Here is a 19642-nt window from a genome sequence, read left to right as displayed (position 1 = left end):
AATGATCATGCTGTTTAATCCACTTCTTGATATGCCACACCTGTCAGGTGGATGGATTATCTTGGCAGAGAAAAAATGCTCACGAACTGGGATGTAAACAAATTTGTGCACAACATTTTGAGAGAAATAAGCTTTTTGTGCTGTATGGAACATTTCTGGGATCTTTTATTTCAGTTCATGAAACATGGGACAAACACTTTACATGTTGCGTTTATATTGTTGTTCAGTGTATGCTGTTACATTACCATCTACTCAGGGGTGTGCTGGGTGTTTGGGAGAGACAAAGCGCATGCGCATAAATTAGGAACCACCGCAGGCTTCAACCAGGTTCGAGACCGCAAGGTCATGGTTAGAAGGGATACAGCTTTTGTCAAATTCAAATGAACAAAAGTATATATTTTTGGGGGGGCATTTTTAGCTATCACCCAAAACCATTTTCATACCCTTAAACTAATTATCATAACCTGCTACGTTTATTCTTTTAACCTGCTGCGTGAATTCTAACCTGCTATGAAAAGTCAAATCCGACAAAAGCTGTATCCCATCTAGTCAATACATACCGCAGCGATTGCAGATTTTCCTTGTCAGATAGACGGAAGGAGTGAGAAAGGGCAAAAGACGGTGAGCCGCCGACACACGGACAGACGGGGGCCCAGAGAGCGAGGGGGAGGACGAGAGGAATGGACGAGTCGTATCAGGGAATAACAATACGGCTGGGTTAATTTATATCCAAATCTTACAATTAGCAACACTGCAGATGCCATCTGTCTCGCATCGGTTTATTTAGGCTACAATAATCTCGTTAATTTCAGCGATACCTTCAAGGAGACCGAGCGGAGCCACCGGGCTGCCGGTACCGTACAGGGGAGTACAATGACAACCTGGTGAATGTTTGCCGATTATATTTATCTAATCAGACCGAATGGAATAAAACCGCGAATAGCCTAAAGGACCGGGGTGCGCATCCCCAACCCGGGAGTGATGAGAACAGCGGGGAGACAGGACTGTGTTTCTGCTGCTGTCGCCTGTCAAAGGTATTATTTCTGTGTGTCGTGGACTGATCATTTGTTGATCCATCAAACCCCTCCTCTCCTCCACATATTCTCCACCGGTATCGTCGGAGTGTTGTAAATATGGATCGCTCTAATGGCTCTGGGACCAGCGAACCCACCAAACCGCCAAACCACCAGTTGGAGAAGAAACGGTTAAACCGAGCACCATCTCCGGCCAGGCCGTTCCTGAAGGATGTCCGTTCCTCGCCTAAACCAGCGGCTATCGTACCAAAATCCCCTAAAATGACAAAGCAGCAGCACTCCTCTTCCCCAGTGGCTTTATCATCCAATCAAAGCCGTATCTCCAGGCGCACCCCAACCGGAGCGAAGGATAACAAACCAGCCACCGTGAAAAGTCATAGCACCAAGTCTTCGATAGTCACGAAAAAGACTGTTAAGGTCATTCAACATGCGGCGCTGGAACCTAAACCGACTACTGCAAGCGCCAGCAAACCGACCCCGGACAGCAGCACCAACAGTCCACACCTCACCCTTAAAGCCAAGAAGAGTAAAATAGCCACTCTGACCGCGTCTCACCACGGCCCGCTCAGCCTTGGCTCCCCAATCCGCGTTCCAACCGGCGCTACCCCCCACGGCAGCAGGGTCAGTCAGACCGACAGTAGCTCCGATCTCTCTGACTGTCCCTCCGAACCCCTATCCGACGAACAGCGGCTGGTCGCGGCCGCAAGCAGCGATGGGGAGTCGGGGGGCTCTGGTTCCGGGTTCAGCGACAGGGATCAGGTGGATTATCCTGTGCAGGCGGCAGCATCAGCGTCCGACGCGGCCAGAGCGGCAGGGGCTACTGCCGGTAGTGGTGTTGGTTCGTTGCGCACCGCGGAGGGTAGCCCTGCGGCTACTGGGAAAGGCGGCATGTCTCAGGCTCCAGGACCAGGTGCTCACGGAGGAGAGGGTAGTAAACAGGAGAAAGCATCGACAAGCGCACAATTTATAAAACTGGAATGCAGCAAAGAGATAATCGAAGAGGATTTATTGCGGGAAATAGAAGATCTTCGTTCTGAAAACGAGTACCTCAAGGTAAAAAGACGCCTGCAGGAATTATTTCTGTTTCTTGTTTTGTAATCCATACTGTGTGTTTTCTGCATCACCCATTGCTGTTCTGTAGGCTGCCCTCGTAGTAATAGCCCCATTGATTATAGTGTTGTCTTTGCAGCCAGTGATTCACTGTATCACTGTTTGTAAAGCTTCAGTGACCACCCCCCCCCCCCCCCTCCCCAAACCCCCCCGCTGTTGGTTTGCCCTGACATTTACCCGCTCTTCCTCTCTTCCTCTCTTCCTCTTCATATAGTTGTCTAGTTGGTAGTGTACTCTCTCTGGATTGTTGTGTATCATCAAGTTATTTCTGTTAGGACTATTATTAAAATGAACCCCATTGACATCAGGAAATATAAGAACACAATCATTTTGTCTGACCTACATCCGTTTTATATTGCATAGCAGGTAAGTAGATTTGAAATCGTAAAGAAAATCTGTCCTCCAAATTCAATACATGATCAAAAGTATGTGGACACCTGCTCGGAGAATATCTCATTACTAAAATCATGGGTATTAATATGGAGTTGATCACCCATTTGATGCTATAACAGCCTCCACTCTTCTGGGAAGGCTTTCCACTAGATGTTGGAACATTGTTGCAGGGACTTGCTTCCATTCAGCCACAAGAGCATTAGTGAGGTTGGGCACTGATGTTGGGAGATTAGGTCTGGCTCGCAGTCGGCGTTCCAATTCATCCCAAAGGTGTTCTGTTGTGTTGAGGTCAGGGCTCTGTGCAGGCCAGTCAAGTTCTTCCACACTGATCTCAACAAACCATTTCAGTATGAACCTCGCTTTGTACACAAGGTCACTGTCATGCTAAAACAGGAAAGAGCTTTCCCAAAACTGTTGCAACAAAGTTGGAAGCACAGAATCATCTAGAATGTCATTGTATGCTGTAGCGTTAAGATTTCCCTTCACTTGAACTAATGGGCCCAAACCATGAAAAACAGCCCCAGATCATTATTCGTCCTCCACTAAACTTTACAGTCGGCACTATGCATGTGATGGTGCCGGAGAAGATGGCCGCCGTATTACAGTCTCCTAACCAATTCTGCTATTATGTGGGTTTTTTTTGCGATATTTGTAAATTATTTTGTACATAATGTTTCTGCGACCGTATCTTACGGCAGATAAGAGCTTCAGGATATCAGGACAGCGATCACTCACCTCGAATTAGACTAAGATTTTTTCAACAACAACAACAGCAGCAAGCAGGACTCACACGATATTCTCCAAACACCCCACAGGGCAGACATCCCAATTATTCGCAAAAGGAAGCGACGCAGAGGAAGAAGAGCCGGATGCCTCGTCCGGATCCGCAGAAGGCAACTAGGAGAGCTGTCGTTACTGTCAATATTACTCGCCAACGTGCAATCATTGGACAATAAACTAGACGAGGGACGATCACGAATATCCTACCAACGGGACATCAAAAACTGTAATATCCTATGTTTCACGGAATCGTGGCTGAATGACGACATGGATATTCAGCTAGCGGGATATACGCTGCACCGGCAAGATAGAACAGCACACTCTGGTAAGACGAGGGGGGGCGGTCTGTGAATATTTGTAAACAACAGCTGGAAGTCTCTAGAATTTGCTCGCCTGAAGTAGAGTATATTGTGATAAATTGCAGGCCACACTACTTGCCTAGAGAGTTTTCAGTTATACTTTTCGTGGCTGTTTATTTACCACCGCAGACAGATGCCGGCACTAAGACCGCACTCAGTCAGCTGTATAAGGAAATAAGCAAACAGGAAACCACTCACCCAGAGGCGGCGCTCCTAGTGGCCGGAGACTTTAATGCAGGGAAACTTAAATCAGTTCTACCAAATTTCTATCAACATGTTAAATGTGCAACTAGAGGGCAAAAAATTCTAGATTACCTGTACTCCACACACAGAGACGCGTACAAAGCTCTCCCTCGCCCTCCATTTGGTAAATCCGACCTCAACTCTATCCTCCTGATTCCTGCTTACAAGCAAAAATTAAAGCAGGAAGCACCAGTGACTCGGTCTATTAAAAAATGGTCAGATGAAGCAGATGCTAAACTACAGGACGGTTTTGCTATCACAGACTGGAACATGTTCCCGGAATTCTTCCGATGACATTGAGGAATACACCACATCAGTCACTGGCTTTATCAATAAGTGCATTGAGGACATCGTCCCCACAGTGACCGTACATACATACCCAACCAGAAGCCATGGATTACAGGCAACATTCGCACTGAGCTAAAGGCTAGAGCTGCCGCTTTCAAGGTGCGGGACTCTAACCCGGACGCTTACAAGAAATCCCACTATGCCCTGCGACGAACCATCAAACTGGCAAAGCGTCAATACACCGGCTCCGACGCTCGTCGGATGTGGCAGGGCTGTTACAGACTACAAAGGGAAGCACAGCCGCGAGCTGCCCAGTGACACAAGCCTACCAGACGAGCTAAATCACTTCTATGCTCGCTTCGAGGCAAGCAACACTGAGGCATGCATGAGAGCATCAGCTGTTCCGGACGACTGTGTGATCACGCTCTCCGCAGCCGACGTGAGTAAGACCTTTTAAACAGGTCAACATTCACAAGGCTGTGGGGCCAGATGGATTACCAGGACGTGTGCTCCGGGCATCTGCTGACCAACTGGCAGGTGTCTTCACTGGCATTTTCAACATGTCCCTGATTGAGTCTGTAATACCAACATGCTTCAAGCAGACCACCATAGTCCCTGTGCCCAAGAACACAAAGGCAACCTGCCTAAATGACTACAGACCCGTAGCACTCACGTCCGTAGCCATGAAGTGCTTTGAAAGGCTGGTAATGGCTCACATCAACACCATTATCCCAGAAACCCTAGACCCACTCCAATTTGCATACCGCCCAAACAGATCCACAGATGATGCAATCTCTATTGCACTCCACACTGCCCTTTCCCACCTGGACAAAAGGAACACCTATGTGAGAATGCTATTCATTGACTACAGCTCAGTATTCAACACCATAGTGCCCTCAAAGCTCATCACTAAGCTAAGGATCCTGGGACTAAACACCTCCCTCTGCAACTGGATCCTGGACTTCCTGACGGGCCGACCCCAGGTGGTGAGAATAGGTAGGAACACATCTGCCACGCTGATCCTCAACACTGGAGCTCCCCAGGGGTGCGTGCTCAGTCCCCTCCTGTACTCCCTGTTCACCCACGACTGCATGGCCAGGCACGACTCCAACACCATCATTAAGTTTGCTGACGACACAACAGTGGTAGGCCTGATCACCGACAACGACGAGACAGCCTATAGGGAGGAGGTCAGAGACCTGGCCGGTTGGTGCCAGAATAACAACCTATCCCTCAACATAGCCAAGACTAAGGAGATGATTGTGGACTACAGGAAAAGGAGCACCGAGCACGTCCCCATTCTCATCGACGGGGCTGTAGTGGAGCAGATTGAGAGCTTCAAATTCCTTGGTGTCCACATCAACAGCAAATTAGAATGGTCCAAACACACCAAGACAGTCGTGAAGAGGGCACGACAAAGCCTATTCCCCCTCAGGAAACTCAAAAGATTTGGCATGGGTCCTGAGATTCTCAAAAGGTTCTACAGCTGCAACACCGAGAGCATCCTGAACGGTTGCATCACTGCCTGGTACGGCAATTGCTCGGCCTCCGACCGCAAGGCACTTCAGAGGGTAGTGCGTACGGCCCAGTACATCACTGGGGCAAAGCTGCCTGCCATCCAGGACCTCTACACCAGGCGGTGTCAGAGGAAGGCTCTGAAAATTGTCAAAGACCCCAGCCACCCCAGTCATAGACTGTTCTCTCTACTACCGCATGGCAAGTGGTACCGGAGTGCTAAGTCTAGGACATAAAGGCTTCTCAACAGTTTTTACCCCCAAGCCACAAGACCCCTGCTACTCTCTGTTTATCTTATATGCATAGTCACTTTAACTATACATTCATGTACATACTACCTCAATTGGCCCGACCAACCAGTGCTCCCACACATTGGCTAACCGGGCTATCTGCATTGTGTCCCACCACCCGCCAACCCCTCTTTTTACACTACTGCTACTCTCTGTTCATCATATATGCATAGTCACTTTCACCATATCTACATGTACATACTACCTCAATCAGCCTGACTAACCGGTGTCTGTATATAGCCTTGCTACTCTTATTTTCAAATGTCTTTTTACCCACCCCCACACACATAGCTTTTTTTCGCGCTACTGTTTAGAGCCTGTAAGTAAGCATTTCACTGTAAGGTCTACACCTGTTGTATTTGGCGTACGTGACAAATAAACTTTGATTTGATTTGCAGTGGGGCAGGTAGCGTTCTCCTGGCATCCGCCCAACACAAATTAGTCCGTCTGACTGCCAGATGGTGAAGCGTGATTCATCACTCCAGAGAACGCGTTTCCACTGCTCCAGAGTCCAATGGCGGAGCAGTGGTGTTAAGAACTCGGTAGTGAGTGTTGCAACCGAGGATAGATGATTTTTATGCGCTTCAGCACGCGGCGGTCCCGTTCTGTGAAGTCGTGTGGCCTACCACTTCCTAACTGAGCCGTTGTTGCTCCTAGTCGTTTGCACTTCACATTAACAGCACTTACAGTTGACTGGGGCAGTCTCTAGCAGGGCAGAAATTTGACAAACTGACTTGTTGGAAACGTGGCATCCTTTGACGGTGCCACACAGTCACCGAGCTCTTCAGTAAGGCCATTCTACAGCAAATTTTTGTCTATGGAGATTGCATGACTGTGTGCTCGATTTTATACACCTGTCAGCAACGGGTGAGGCTGAAATAGCTGAATCCACTAATTTGAAGGGGTGTCCACATACTTTTTGTTTATATAGTGTGTGATGACATCCACTAGTCCACACACAATACTGTATGACTGCACATGCATACTGTATGACTGCACACGCATACTGTATGTCTGCACACGCATACTGTATGTCTGCACACGCATACTGTATGACTGCACACGCATACCGTATGACTGCACACGCATACCGTATGACTGCACACGCATACCGTATGACTGCACACGCATACCGTATGACTGCACACGTATACTGTATGACTGCACAAGCATACTGTATGCCAACACTAAATCCAATTTCAAATGTTCAAACAAACCATTTGTCCAACATCTGCTTTATGTTGTCTAGGTTACGCTGTATAGGTTGTCTAGGTTACGCTGTATATCCTCTCTCCTCTCCTGTCTACATAATGGGCCAGTCCCAGAGGACCTGACAACTGTCAAATGTCCAACCTGGTCTCAGCGGTAGGCGTAACATAGTAAACTTAAGTCCGAGACACTCCGATTTTTGTATTATACAGTGCCTTTGGGAAAGTATTCAGACCCCTTGACTCTTTTACATTACAGTCTTATTCTAAAATGTATTAAATCATTTTTTTTACTCATTAATCTACACACAATACCCCATATTTACACAGCAAAAACTGTTTTTTAGAAATGTTTGGTCATTTATATTAAAAATATATATAAAACATTTACATAAGTATTCAGACCGTTTACACAGTACTTTGTTGAAGCGCTATTGGCAGCAATTACAGCCTCGAGTCTTCTTGGGTCTGTACTTTTCTCCGTTCATCTTTCCCTCGATCCTGACTAGTCTCCCAGTCCCTGCTGCTGAAAAATATCCCCACAGCATGATGCTGCCACCACCATGCTTCACCGTAGGGATGGTGCCAGATATCCTCCAGACGTGACGCTTGGCATTCAGGCTAAAGAGTTCAATCTTGGTTTCATCAGACCAAGCAGGCTGTCATGTGCCTCTTACTGAGGAGTGGCTTCCGTCTGGCCACTCTACCATAATGGCCTAATTGGTGGAGTGGTGCAGAGATGGTTGTCCTTCTGGAAGGTTCTCTCATCTCCACAGAGGAACTCTAGAGCTCTGTCAGAGTGACCATCGGGTTCTTGGACACCTCCCTGACCAAGGCCCTTCTCCCCCGATTGCTCAGTTTGGGAGAGTCTTGATGGTTCCACACTTTTTCCTTTTTAAGAAGGATGGAGGCCACTGTGCTCTTGGGGACCTTCAATGCTCCAGAAATATTTTGTTACCCATCCCAAGATCTGTGCCTCAACACAATCCTGTCCTGGAGCTCTACGGACAATTCCTTCGACCTCCTGGCTTGGTTTTTGCTCTGACATGCACTGTCAACTGTGGGACCTTTTTCATTTTTTATTTTTTTAATACATTAGCAAGCATTTCTAAAAACCTGTTTTCACTTTGTCATTATGGGGTATTGTGTGTAGATTGCAGAGGATTTTTATTTATTTAATCGATTTTAGAATAAGGCTGTAACGTAAGAAAATGTGGAGAAAGTCAAGGGGTCTGAATACTTTCCAAATGCACTCACTGTATGTTATGTTTCGTATGGTATCTATTCATTTTTGGATGTCCATCATCCATTTCGTATGATATGTTGCGAACAATCCCACATATTACTCCTGAGGTGCTGACCTGTTGCACCCTCTACAACCACTGTGATTATTATTTGACCCTGCTGGTCAATGAATGTTTGACCATCTTGAAGAACAATCTGGCCTTAAATGGCCACGTACTCTTAATCACCACCTGGCACAGCCAGAAGAGGATTGGCCCAACCCTTAGAGCCTGGTTTCTCTCTAGGTTTCTTCCAATGTTTCTAGGGAGTTTTTCCTAGCCACCGTGCTTCTACATCTGCATCGCTTGCTGTTTGGGCTTTTAGGCTGGGTTTCTGTATTAAGTACTGTATTAATGGCTTTATAAATACATTTGATTTGATGATATGTTACGAATTTGCAAAACTTATATTTTACGAATTACAATTTCTTGGCTAAAGTTAGCTAGGTGGCTAATGTTAGCTATCATACTAATTTGAGTGTCCCTGATTTTTTTGTTTACTATGTTACGTTGTCAGGGGTTCAAATAGTCAGACACTTCCTCTCTCCTCTACTCCCTCTCTCCTCCCTCTTTCCTCTCTATCTCCCCTCTTTCGCTCTCACTCTCTCTCATTCTGCCTCGCTCTCGCTCTGTCATTCTGTCTCTCTCAATTGCAATTTCAATTTAACGGTCTCTCTCTCCCCTCTCTCACCCACTACATAACACAACCACAACACAGACATCTATCTCTTCTATTCCTGCAACAGAATACTATCATTAAATCACAAAATCATTATAAGTTTATTGATTATTTATAGATTATTTGGGAACTGAAAAGGAAGTTAAATTAAAGCGCTAATTAGATCATGTCGGTGATAATGGTTTAGGATCATGTCGGTGATAATGGTTTAGGATCATGTCGGTGATAATGTTTAGGATCATGTCGGTGATAATGTTTAGGATCATGTCGGTTGGTAATGGTTTAGGATCATGTTGGTGATAATGGTTTAGGATCATGTTGGTGATAATGGTTTAGGATCATGTCGGCTGATGGTGTTTAGAATCATGTCGGTCGATAATGTTTAGAATCATGTCGGTCGATAATGTTTAGGATCATGTCGGTGATAATGGTTTAGGATCATGTCGGTCGATAATGTTTAGGATCATGTCGGTCGATAATGTTTAGGATCATGTCGTTTGATAATGGTTTAGGATCATGTCGGTCGATAATGGTTTAGGATCATGTCGGTCGATAATGTTTAGGATCATGTCGGTCGATAATGTTTAGGATCATGTCGGTCGATAATGTTTAGGATCATGTCGGCGATAATGTTTAGGATCATGTCGGCGATAATGTTTAGGATCATGTCGGTGATAATGTTTAGGATCATGTCGGTGATAATGTTTAGGATCATGTCGGTTGGTAATGTTTTAGGATCATGTTGGTGATAATGGTTTAGGATCATGTTGGTGATAATGGTTTAGGATCATGTCGGCTGATGGTGTTTAGAATCATGTCGGTCGATAATGTTTAGAATCATGTCGGTCGATAATGTTTAGGATCATGTCGGTGATAATGGTTTAGGATCATGTCGGTCGATAATGTTTAGGATCATGTCGGTCGATAATGTTTAGGATCATGTCGGTCGATAATGTTTAGGATCATGTCGTTTGATAATGGTTTAGGATCATGTCGGTCGATAATGGTTTAGGATCATGTCGGTCGATAATGTTTAGGATCATGTCGGTCGATAATGTTTAGGATCATGTCGGTCGATAATGTTTAGGATCATGTCGGTCGATAATGTTTAGGATCATGTCGGCGATAATGTTTAGGATCATGTCGGCGATAATGTTTAGGATCATGTCGGTGATAATGGTTTAGGATCATGTCGGTGATAATGTTTAGGATCATGTCGGTGATAATGGTTTAGGATCATGTCGGTTGATAATGGTTTAGGATCATGACGGTGATAATGGTTTAGGATCATGTCGGTGATAATGGTTTAGGATCATGTCGGTTGATAATGGTTTAGGATCATGTCGGTGATAATGTTTAGGATCATGTCGGCGATAATGTTTAGGATCATGTCGGCGATAATGTTTAGGATCATGTCGGTGATAATGTTTAGGATCATGTCGGTGATAATGGTTTAGGATCATGTCGGTGATAGTGGTTTAGGATCATGTTGGTGATAATGGTTTAGGATCATGTCGGTGATAATGGTTTAGGATCATGTCGGTTGATAATGTTTAGGATCATGTTGGTGATAATGGTTTAGGATTCATCCAGAACGCCGCAGCCCGTCTGGTGTTCAACCTTCCCAAGTTCTCTCACGTCACCCCGCTCCTCCGCTCTCTCCACTGGCTTCCAGTTGAAGCTCGCATCCGCTACAAGACCATGGTGATTGCCTACGGAGCTGTGAAGGGAACGGCACCTCCATACCTTCAGGCTCTGATCAGGCCCTACACCCAAACAAGGGCACTGCGTTCATCCACCTCTGGCCTGCTGGCCCCCCTACCTCTGAGGAAGCACAGTTCCCGCTCAGCCCAGTCAAAACTGTTCGCTGCTCTGGCACCCCAATGGTGGAACAAGCTCCCTCACGACGCCAGGACAGCGGAGTCAATCACCACCTTCCGGAGACACCTGAAACCCCACCTCTTTAAGGAATACCTGGGATAGGATAAAGTAATCCTTCTAACCCCCCCCCCCCCCCCACCCCTTAAAAGATTTAGATGCACTATTGTAAAGTGGTTGTTCCACTGGATATCATAAGGTGAATGCACCAATTTGTAAGTCGCTCTGGATAAGAGCATCTGCTAAATGACTTAAATGTAAATGTAAATGTAAATGTCGGTTGATGATGTTTAGGATCATGTCGGTGATAATGTTTAGGATCATGTTCTTTGATAATGGTTTAGGATCATGTCGGTGATAATGGTTTAAGATCATGTCGGTTGTTAATGTTTAGGATCATGTCGGTTGATAATGTTTAGGATCATGTCGGTCGTATTGTGATATAACACATTGACAACTTTTACAATAATCACCCTTTCCACTTCAAGTCGGTGCGTTGACAAGCAGATGCCAGAGCAGTCGCTATCCACCGTGTAGAGCAAACATTAAACAAGATGATCTCAGGAAATGAAGACTTTACTGAGAGTCACAGCTAATAACAGTCCTGTTGATGACTCACTGATGTAGTAAAACTACTACCCAGTATGGTCTACTCAACCTCAGTAGAAAATACTCTGTGTCAGGTAAACACAGTATCTGACCTGTCCATTGATTTAACTGACCCTCTGAATTTCCATTAGTCAGCTCCTACATACCATTACAGGTAGTCAGCGTCTCTTCTCGATTCTAGATCAGGTCACCTGTACTTTTTTTACATAGACCTTGTCCTTTCTAATTTCCAATAATCCATACTGTAGTTAGTTTGTCTCTCTCAATTTATTGATGTTAGCTAAGAACGACAAGGTGTTGTCCAGGGTCACGCCAAGGCTCTTAGCACTCTGGGAGGAGGACACAATGGAGTTGTCAACTGTGATGGCGAGATCATGGAACGGGCAGTCCCCCCCCCCCCCCCCCCCCCCAAAAAAAAAGATATAGATGTACTATTGTAAAGTGGTTGTTCCACTGGATATCATAAGGTGAATGCACCAATTTGTAAGTCGCTCTGGGTAAGAGCGTCTGCTAAATGACGTAAACGTTTATGTGTCGTCAAGCCAATTATACGGTACCTGTAAAGTCTACTCTACCTGTAAAGTCTACTCTACCTAACCTGTATAGACTACTCTACTCTACCTGTATAGACTACTCTACCTGTATAGACTACTCTACTCTACCTGTATAGACTACTCTACCTGTATAGACTACTCTACTCTACCTGTATAGACTACTCTACTCTACCTGTATAGACTACTCTACTCTACCTGTATAGACTACTCTACCTGTATAGACTACTCTACTCTACCTGTATAGACTACTCTACTCTACCTGTATAGACTACTCTACTCTACCTGTATAGACTACTCTACTCTACCTGTATAGACTACTCTACTCTACCTGTATAGACTACTCTACTCTACCTGTATAGACTACTCTACCTGTATAGGCTACTCTACTCTACCTGTATAGACTACTCTACTCTACCTGTATAGGCTACTCTACTCTACCTGTATAGACTACTCTACTCTACCTGTATAGGCTACTCTACTCTACCTGTATAGACTACTCCACTCTACCTGTATAGGCTACCCTACTCTACCTGTATAGGCTACTCTACTCTACCTGTATAGACTACTCTGCTCTACCTGTATAGACTACTCTACTCTACCTGTATAGGCTACTCTACTCTACCTGTATTGGCTAGTCTATCTACACTGCTCTACTCAATCCTGCACTTCTTGTATTGTACACTACTCTGCTCTACTCTAATCTACACTATCCTACTCTACTCTACTGTACTGTACTCAACCCTACTCCACTATATCCTACTGTACTGTACTCTACACTACTCTACTATATCCTACTGTACTCTACACTACTCTACTATATCCTACTGTACTCTACACTACTCTATTATATCCTACTTTACTGTACTCTACACTACTCTACCATATCCTACTGTACTCTACACTACTCTATTATATCCTACTGTACTCAACCCTACTCTATCATATCCTATTATACTGTACTCAACCCTACTCTACTATATCCTACTGTACTCTATCCTACTCTACTGTACTGTACTCTACACTACTCTAATATTTCCTACTCCACAGTACTCTACATTACTCTACTATGTCATACTCTACTGTACTATATCATACTCTATCGACTGTACTCTACTATTTTCTACTCTCCTATAATGTACTCTACACTACTTCACTATATCATACTCTATTGTTTTCTGCATTACTCCACTATATCCTACTGTACTCTACTGCACTCCACACTACTTGACCAAATTCTACTGTACTGTACTCTACACTACTATATCCTACTCTACTGTAATGTACTCTAACCTACTCTACCATATCCTACTGTACTCTACTATATACTACTCTACTATACTATACTCTACACTACTCTACTGTACTGTACTGTACTCTACACTACCCCACTATATCCTACTCTACTGTACTGTACTCTACACTACTCCACTATATCCTACTCTACTCTACTGTACTCTACACTACTCCACTATATCATATTGTACTGTACTCTACACTACTATATCATACTGTACTGTACTCTATACTACTCCACTATATCATACTCTACTTTACTACTCTGCTCTACTCTAATCTACTATATCATACTGTACTCTACACTACTATATCATACTGTACTCTACTCTACTATATCATACTGTACTATTCTACTCTACTGTACTCTACACTGCTCTACTATATCATACTCTACTGTACTCTACACTACTCTACTATATCATACTCTACTGTACTCTACACTACTCTACTATATCATACTCTAATGTACTCTACACTACTCTACTGTACTCTACACTACTCTACTGTACTCTATCATACTCTACTGTACTGTACTCTACACTACTCTACTGTACTCTATCCTACACTACTGTACTGTACTCTACACTACTCTACTATATCATACTCTACTCTACTGTACTGTTTTATATTCATTTATTTCACCTTTATTTAACCAGGTAGGCCAGTTGAGAACAAGTTCTCATTTACAATTGCGACCTGGCCAAGATAAAGCAAAGCAGTTCGACACATACAACAACACAGAGTTACACATGGAGTAAAACAAACATACAGTCAATAATACAGTAGAAAAATAAGTCTATATACAATGTGAGCAAATGAGGTGAGATAAGGGAGGTAAAGGCAAAAAATAGGCCATGGTGGCGAAGTAAATACAATATAGCAAGTAAAACACTGGAATGGTAGATTTGTAGTGGAAGAAAGTGCAAAGTAGAAATAGAAATAATGGGGTGCAAAAGGAGCTAAATAAATAAATAAATACAGTAGGGGAAGAGGTAGTTGTTTGGGCTAAATTATAGATGGGCTATGTACAGGTGCAGTAATCTGTGAGCTGCTCTGACAGCTGGTGCTTAAAACTAGTGAGGGAGATAAGTGTTTCCAGTTTCAGAGATTTTTGTAGTTCGTTCCAGTCATTGGCAGCAGAGAACTGTACTCTACTCTACTACTCTACTATATCCTACTCTACTGTACTGTACTCTACACTACTCCACTATAACCTACTGTACTACTCTACTGTACTGTACTGTACTCTACACTACTATATCATACTCTACTGTACTGTACTCTACTGTACTGTACTGTACTCTACTGTACTGTACTCTACACTACTCTACTGTACTGTACTCTACACTACTGTACTGTACTCTACTCCACTCTACTCTACTCTACTGTACTGTACTCTACTATACTGTACTCTACACTACCTACCTGGGGAAATGGATTGAATGAACAGAATCAGTAGCGACAGCATTGGAGGTCAACTCGTTTACTTGAAATATTAATGGAAACCACTTATTATTAAGTCAATTATTAAAAACCAATCCTTTCTGTCTCTGTGTTCAGGTTGACATGAACTCGCACAATTCATTGCCATGCCATGCTTATGAGCTGCTTATGAATGAATATTGTCTTGCTGGTTGTAGTGGGAGTGTAGTTGACATACAGTATGCTCTCTGTGTGTATGAAAAGATTCATCAACTTCTAGAGGACAGTGGAGGCTGAAGAGAGAACAGCTGTGTCCATTGTTACTATGCTTCAGCATAGAGTCATATTCCATTACAACCATGACCCCTTGTTGTATCCCAGAGGGTATCTTCGAGTTTCCAACCTCTCTCTCTCCCCCTCTCTCTCTCACCCTCAGGATGAAGTGGAGGAGCTGCGTGCGGAGATGGAGGAAGTACGGGACAGTTACCTGGAAGAGGAGGTGTACCAGGTGCAGGAGTTACGCAGGGAGCTGGACCGCTCCAATAAGAACTGTCGGATTCTCCAGTACCGTCTCCGGAAAGCGGAACAGAAGAGCCTCAGAGTGGCCCAGACTGGACATGTAGATGGAGAACTGCTACGCAACCTGGAACAGGACCTCAAGGTACGTGTTGTTGACGAGTGGCCCAACCTGGAACAGGACCTCAAGGTACGTGTTGTTGACGAGTGGCCCAACCTGGAACAGGACCTCAAGGTACGTGTGTGTGCGAGAATGTAAGTCCACTTTCGTCTGTGTTTCATGTACTGTGTTAATGTGCTGTGTTTATGTGCTGTGTTTATGTACTGTGTTTATGTACTGGGTTCATGTACTGTGTTCATGTACTGTGTTCGTGTACTGTGTTCGTGTACTGTGTTCATGTACTGTGTCTCCGTGTGACTGTGTCTCCGTGTGACTGTGTCTCCGTGTGACTGTGTCCCCATGTGACTGTGTCTCCGTGTGACTGTGTGACTGTGTCCCCATGTGACTGTGTCCCCGTGTGACTGTGTCCCCGTGTGACTGTGTCCCCGTGTGACTGTGACCCCATGTGACTGTGTCTCCGTGTGACTGTGTCCCCGTGTGACTGTGTCCCCGTGTGACTGTGTCTCCGTGTGACTGTGTCCCCATGTGACTGTGTCTCCATGTGACTGTGTCTCCATGTGACTGTGTCCCCATGTGACTGTGTCTCCATGTGACTGTGTCTCCATGTGACTGTCCCCATGTGACTGTGTCCCCGTGCAGGTGGCCAAAGATGTGTCGGTGCGTCTGCACAACGAGCTGGAGAATGTAGAAGACAAGAGGACCAGGGCCGAAGATGAGAATGAGCTGCTGAGACAGAGGATCATCGAGGTGGAGATCTCTAAACAGGCTCTACACAATGAACTGGACAGAGTTAAAGAGGTAGGAGAGGAGGAGGGGGAGGGAGGGAGGGAGGGAGGGAGGGAGGGAGAGGAGGAGGACTGAGGAGGAAGGAGGGAGAGGAGGAGGAACGAGGAAGAGGAGGAGATCTCTAAACAGGCTCTACACAATGAACTGGACAGAGTTAAATAGGGAAGGGAGGAGTAGGGGGAGGGGGAGGAGGAGGGAGGGAGATGGAGGGAGATGGAGGGAGGGAGGGAGGGAAGAGGAGGAGTAGACTACAGCGTCTTGCTTCTTAGTGTTGACTACAGTAGGCTACAGCATCTTGCTCCTTAGTGTTGAATACAGTAGGCTACAGCATCTTGCTCCTTAATGTTGAATACAGTAGACTACAGCATCTTGCTCCTTAATGTTGAATACAGTAGACTACAGCATCTTGCTCCTTAGTGTTGAATACAGTAGACTACAGCATCTTGCTCCTTAGTGTTGAATACAGTAGACTACAACATCTTGCTCCTTAGAGTTGAATACAGCAACAACATCTTGCTCCTTAGTGTTGAATACAGTAGACTACAGCATCTTGCTCCTTGGTGTTGAATACAGTAGACTACAGCATCTTGCTCCTTAATGTTGAATACAGTAGACTACAGCATCTTGCTCCTTAGTGTTGACTACAGTAGGCTACAGCATCTTGCTCCTTAGTGTTGAATACAGTAGACTACAGCATCTTGCTCCTTGGTGTTGAATACAGTAGGGTACGGCATCTTGCTCCTTAGTGTTGAGTACAGTAGACTACAGCATCTTGCTCCTTAGTGTTGAGTACAGTAGACTACAGCATCTTGCTCCTTAGTGTTGAATACAGTAGACTACAGCATCTTGCTCCTTGGTGTTGAGTACAGTAGACTACAGCATCTTGCTCCTTAGTGTTGAGTACAGTAGGCTACAGCATCTTGCTCCTTAGTGTTGAATACAGTAGACTACAGCATCTTGCTCCTTAGTGTTGAATACAGTAGACTACAGCATCTTGCTCTGTAGTGTTGAATACAGTAGACTACAACATCTTGCTCCTTAGTGTTGAGTACAGTAGACTACAGCATCTTGCTCCTTAGTGTTAAACACAGTAGACTACAGCATCTTGCTCCTTAGTGTTGAATACAGTAGACTACAGCATCTTGCTCCTTAGTGTTGAATACAGTAGGCTACAGCATCTTGCTCCTTAGTGTTGAATACAGTAGGCTACAGCATCTTGCTCCTTAATGTTGAGTACAGTAGGCTACAGTATTCTCTGTGTTGAATACAGTAGATTACATAATGCTCTGTGTTGAATACAGTAGACTACAGTATTCTCTGTGTGTTGAATACAGTAGATTACATGATGCTTCGTGTTGAATACAGTAGACTACAGTATTCTCTGTGTTGAATACAGTCGGCTACAGTATTCTCTGTGTTGAATACAGTCGGCTACAGTATTCTCTGTGTTGAATACAGTAGGCTACAGTATTCTCTGTGTGTTGAATACAGTAGACTACAGTATTATCTGTGTGTTGAATACAGTAGACTACAGTATTATCTGTGTGTTGAATACAGTAGGCTACAGTATTCTCTGTGTGTTGAATACAGTCGGCTACAGTATTCTCTGTGTATTGAATACAGTAGACTACAGTATTCTCTGTGTGTTGAATACAGTAGGCTACAGTATTCTCTGTGTGTTGAATACCGTAGGCTACAGTATTCTCTGTGTGTTGAATACAGTAGGCTACAGTATTCTCTGTGTGTTGAATACAGTAGGCTACAGTATTCTCTGTGTGTTGAATACAGTAGACTACAGTATTCTCTGTGTTGAATACAGTAGGCTACAGTATTCTCTGTGTATTGAATACAGTAGACTACAGTATTCTCTGTGTGTTGAATACAGTAGACTACAGTATTATCTGTGTGTTGAATACAGTAGACTACAGTATTCTCTGTGTTGAATACAGTAGACAAAAGTATTCTCTGTGTATTGAATACAGTAGACAAAAGTATTCTCTGTGTGTTGAATACAGTAGACTACAGTATTATCTGTGTGTTGAATACAGTCGGCTACAGTATTCTCTGTGTTGAATACAGTCGGCTACAGTATTCTCTGTGTTGAATACAGTAGGCTGCAGTATTCTCTGTGTGTTAAATACAGTAGACCACAGTATTCTCTGTGTGTTGAATACAGTAGGCTACAGTATTCTCTGTGTGTTGAATACAGTAGACTACAGGATTCTCTGTGTGTTGAATACAGTAGGCTACATGATTCTCTGTGTGTTGAATACAGTAGGCTACAGTCTTTCTGTTCCATTTCTAATCAATGCAGAGTATTGAGCTGAACAGTGTTGGGATTGGAATGGGCCATGGGTCTCAGGAGTGAATTCCTTTTTTTATCAATCTCTGAACAGTTGTCAGGGTCTTTTGAAAGCTATTGGTTGGTTTGACCATGTTACTGTTCCCTAGTTTTTAGAGTTAGGATTACTGTTCCGTGGCTTTGAGAGTTAGGATTACTGTTCCCTGGCTTTTAGGATTAGGGTTACTGTTCCCTAGCTTTCAGAGTTAGGATTACTGTTCCCTGGCTTTTAGGATTAGGGTTACTGTTCCCTGGCTTTCAGAGTTGGGATTACTGTTCCATAGCTTTTAGAGTTAGGGTTACTGTTACCTGGCTTTCAGAGTTGGGATTACTGTTCCCTAGCTTTCAGAGTTAGGATTACTGTTCCCTAGATTTCAGAGTTAGGATTACTGTTCCCTAGATTTCAGAGTTAGGATTACTGTTCCCTGGCTTTTAGGATTAGGATTACTGTTCCCTATCTTTCAGAGTTAGGATTACTGTTCCCTATCTTTCAGAGTTAGGATTACTGTTCCCTAGCTTTCAGAGTTGGGATTAGTGTTCCCTAGCTTTCAGAGTTGGGATTACTGTTCCCTAGCTTTCAGAGTTAGGATTACTGTTCCCTATCTTTCAGAGTTAGGATTACTGTTCCCTATCTTTGAGAGTTAGGATTACTGTTCCCTAGCTTTCAGAGTTGGGATTACTGTTCCCTAGCTTTCAGAGTTGGGATTACTGTTCCCTAGCTTTCAGAGTTGGGATTACTGTTCCCTAGCTTTCAGAGTTGGGATTACTGTTCCCTAGCTTTCAGAGTTGGGATTACTGTTCCCTAGCTTTCAGAGTTGGGATTACTGTTCCCTAGCTTTCAGAGTTGGGATTACTGTTCCCTAGCTTTCAGAGTTGGGATTACTGTTCCCTAGCTTTCAGAGTTGGGATTACTGTTCCCTAGCTTTCAGAGTTGGGA

The 19642-nt window shown here is 44.2% G+C and overlaps 1 protein-coding gene across 1 annotated transcript in view; it reads left to right on the top strand.

The window, feature by feature from the left end:
* The first annotated feature begins 268 nt into the window (after nucleotides 1–268).
* The window catches only part of mtcl1 (microtubule crosslinking factor 1), a 268316-nt gene continuing 248942 nt past the window's right edge, over nucleotides 269–19642 (top strand). The window contains exons 1-3 of the mRNA XM_045694519.2: nucleotides 269–2087; nucleotides 15378–15602; nucleotides 16218–16376. Coding sequence (XP_045550475.2) covers nucleotides 1134–2087; nucleotides 15378–15602; nucleotides 16218–16376 — 1338 coding nt within the window. The 5' untranslated portion in view covers nucleotides 269–1133. The remainder of the gene's footprint in view (nucleotides 2088–15377; nucleotides 15603–16217; nucleotides 16377–19642) is intronic.

This window comes from Salmo salar, chromosome 14, assembly GCF_965601325.2.
Source record: "Salmo salar chromosome 14, fSalSal1, whole genome shotgun sequence".
Taxonomy (NCBI): domain Eukaryota; kingdom Metazoa; phylum Chordata; class Actinopteri; order Salmoniformes; family Salmonidae; genus Salmo; species Salmo salar.
The sequence above is the reverse complement of the archived record's forward strand: the minus strand, read 5'-3'. Positions and strand labels throughout refer to the sequence as shown.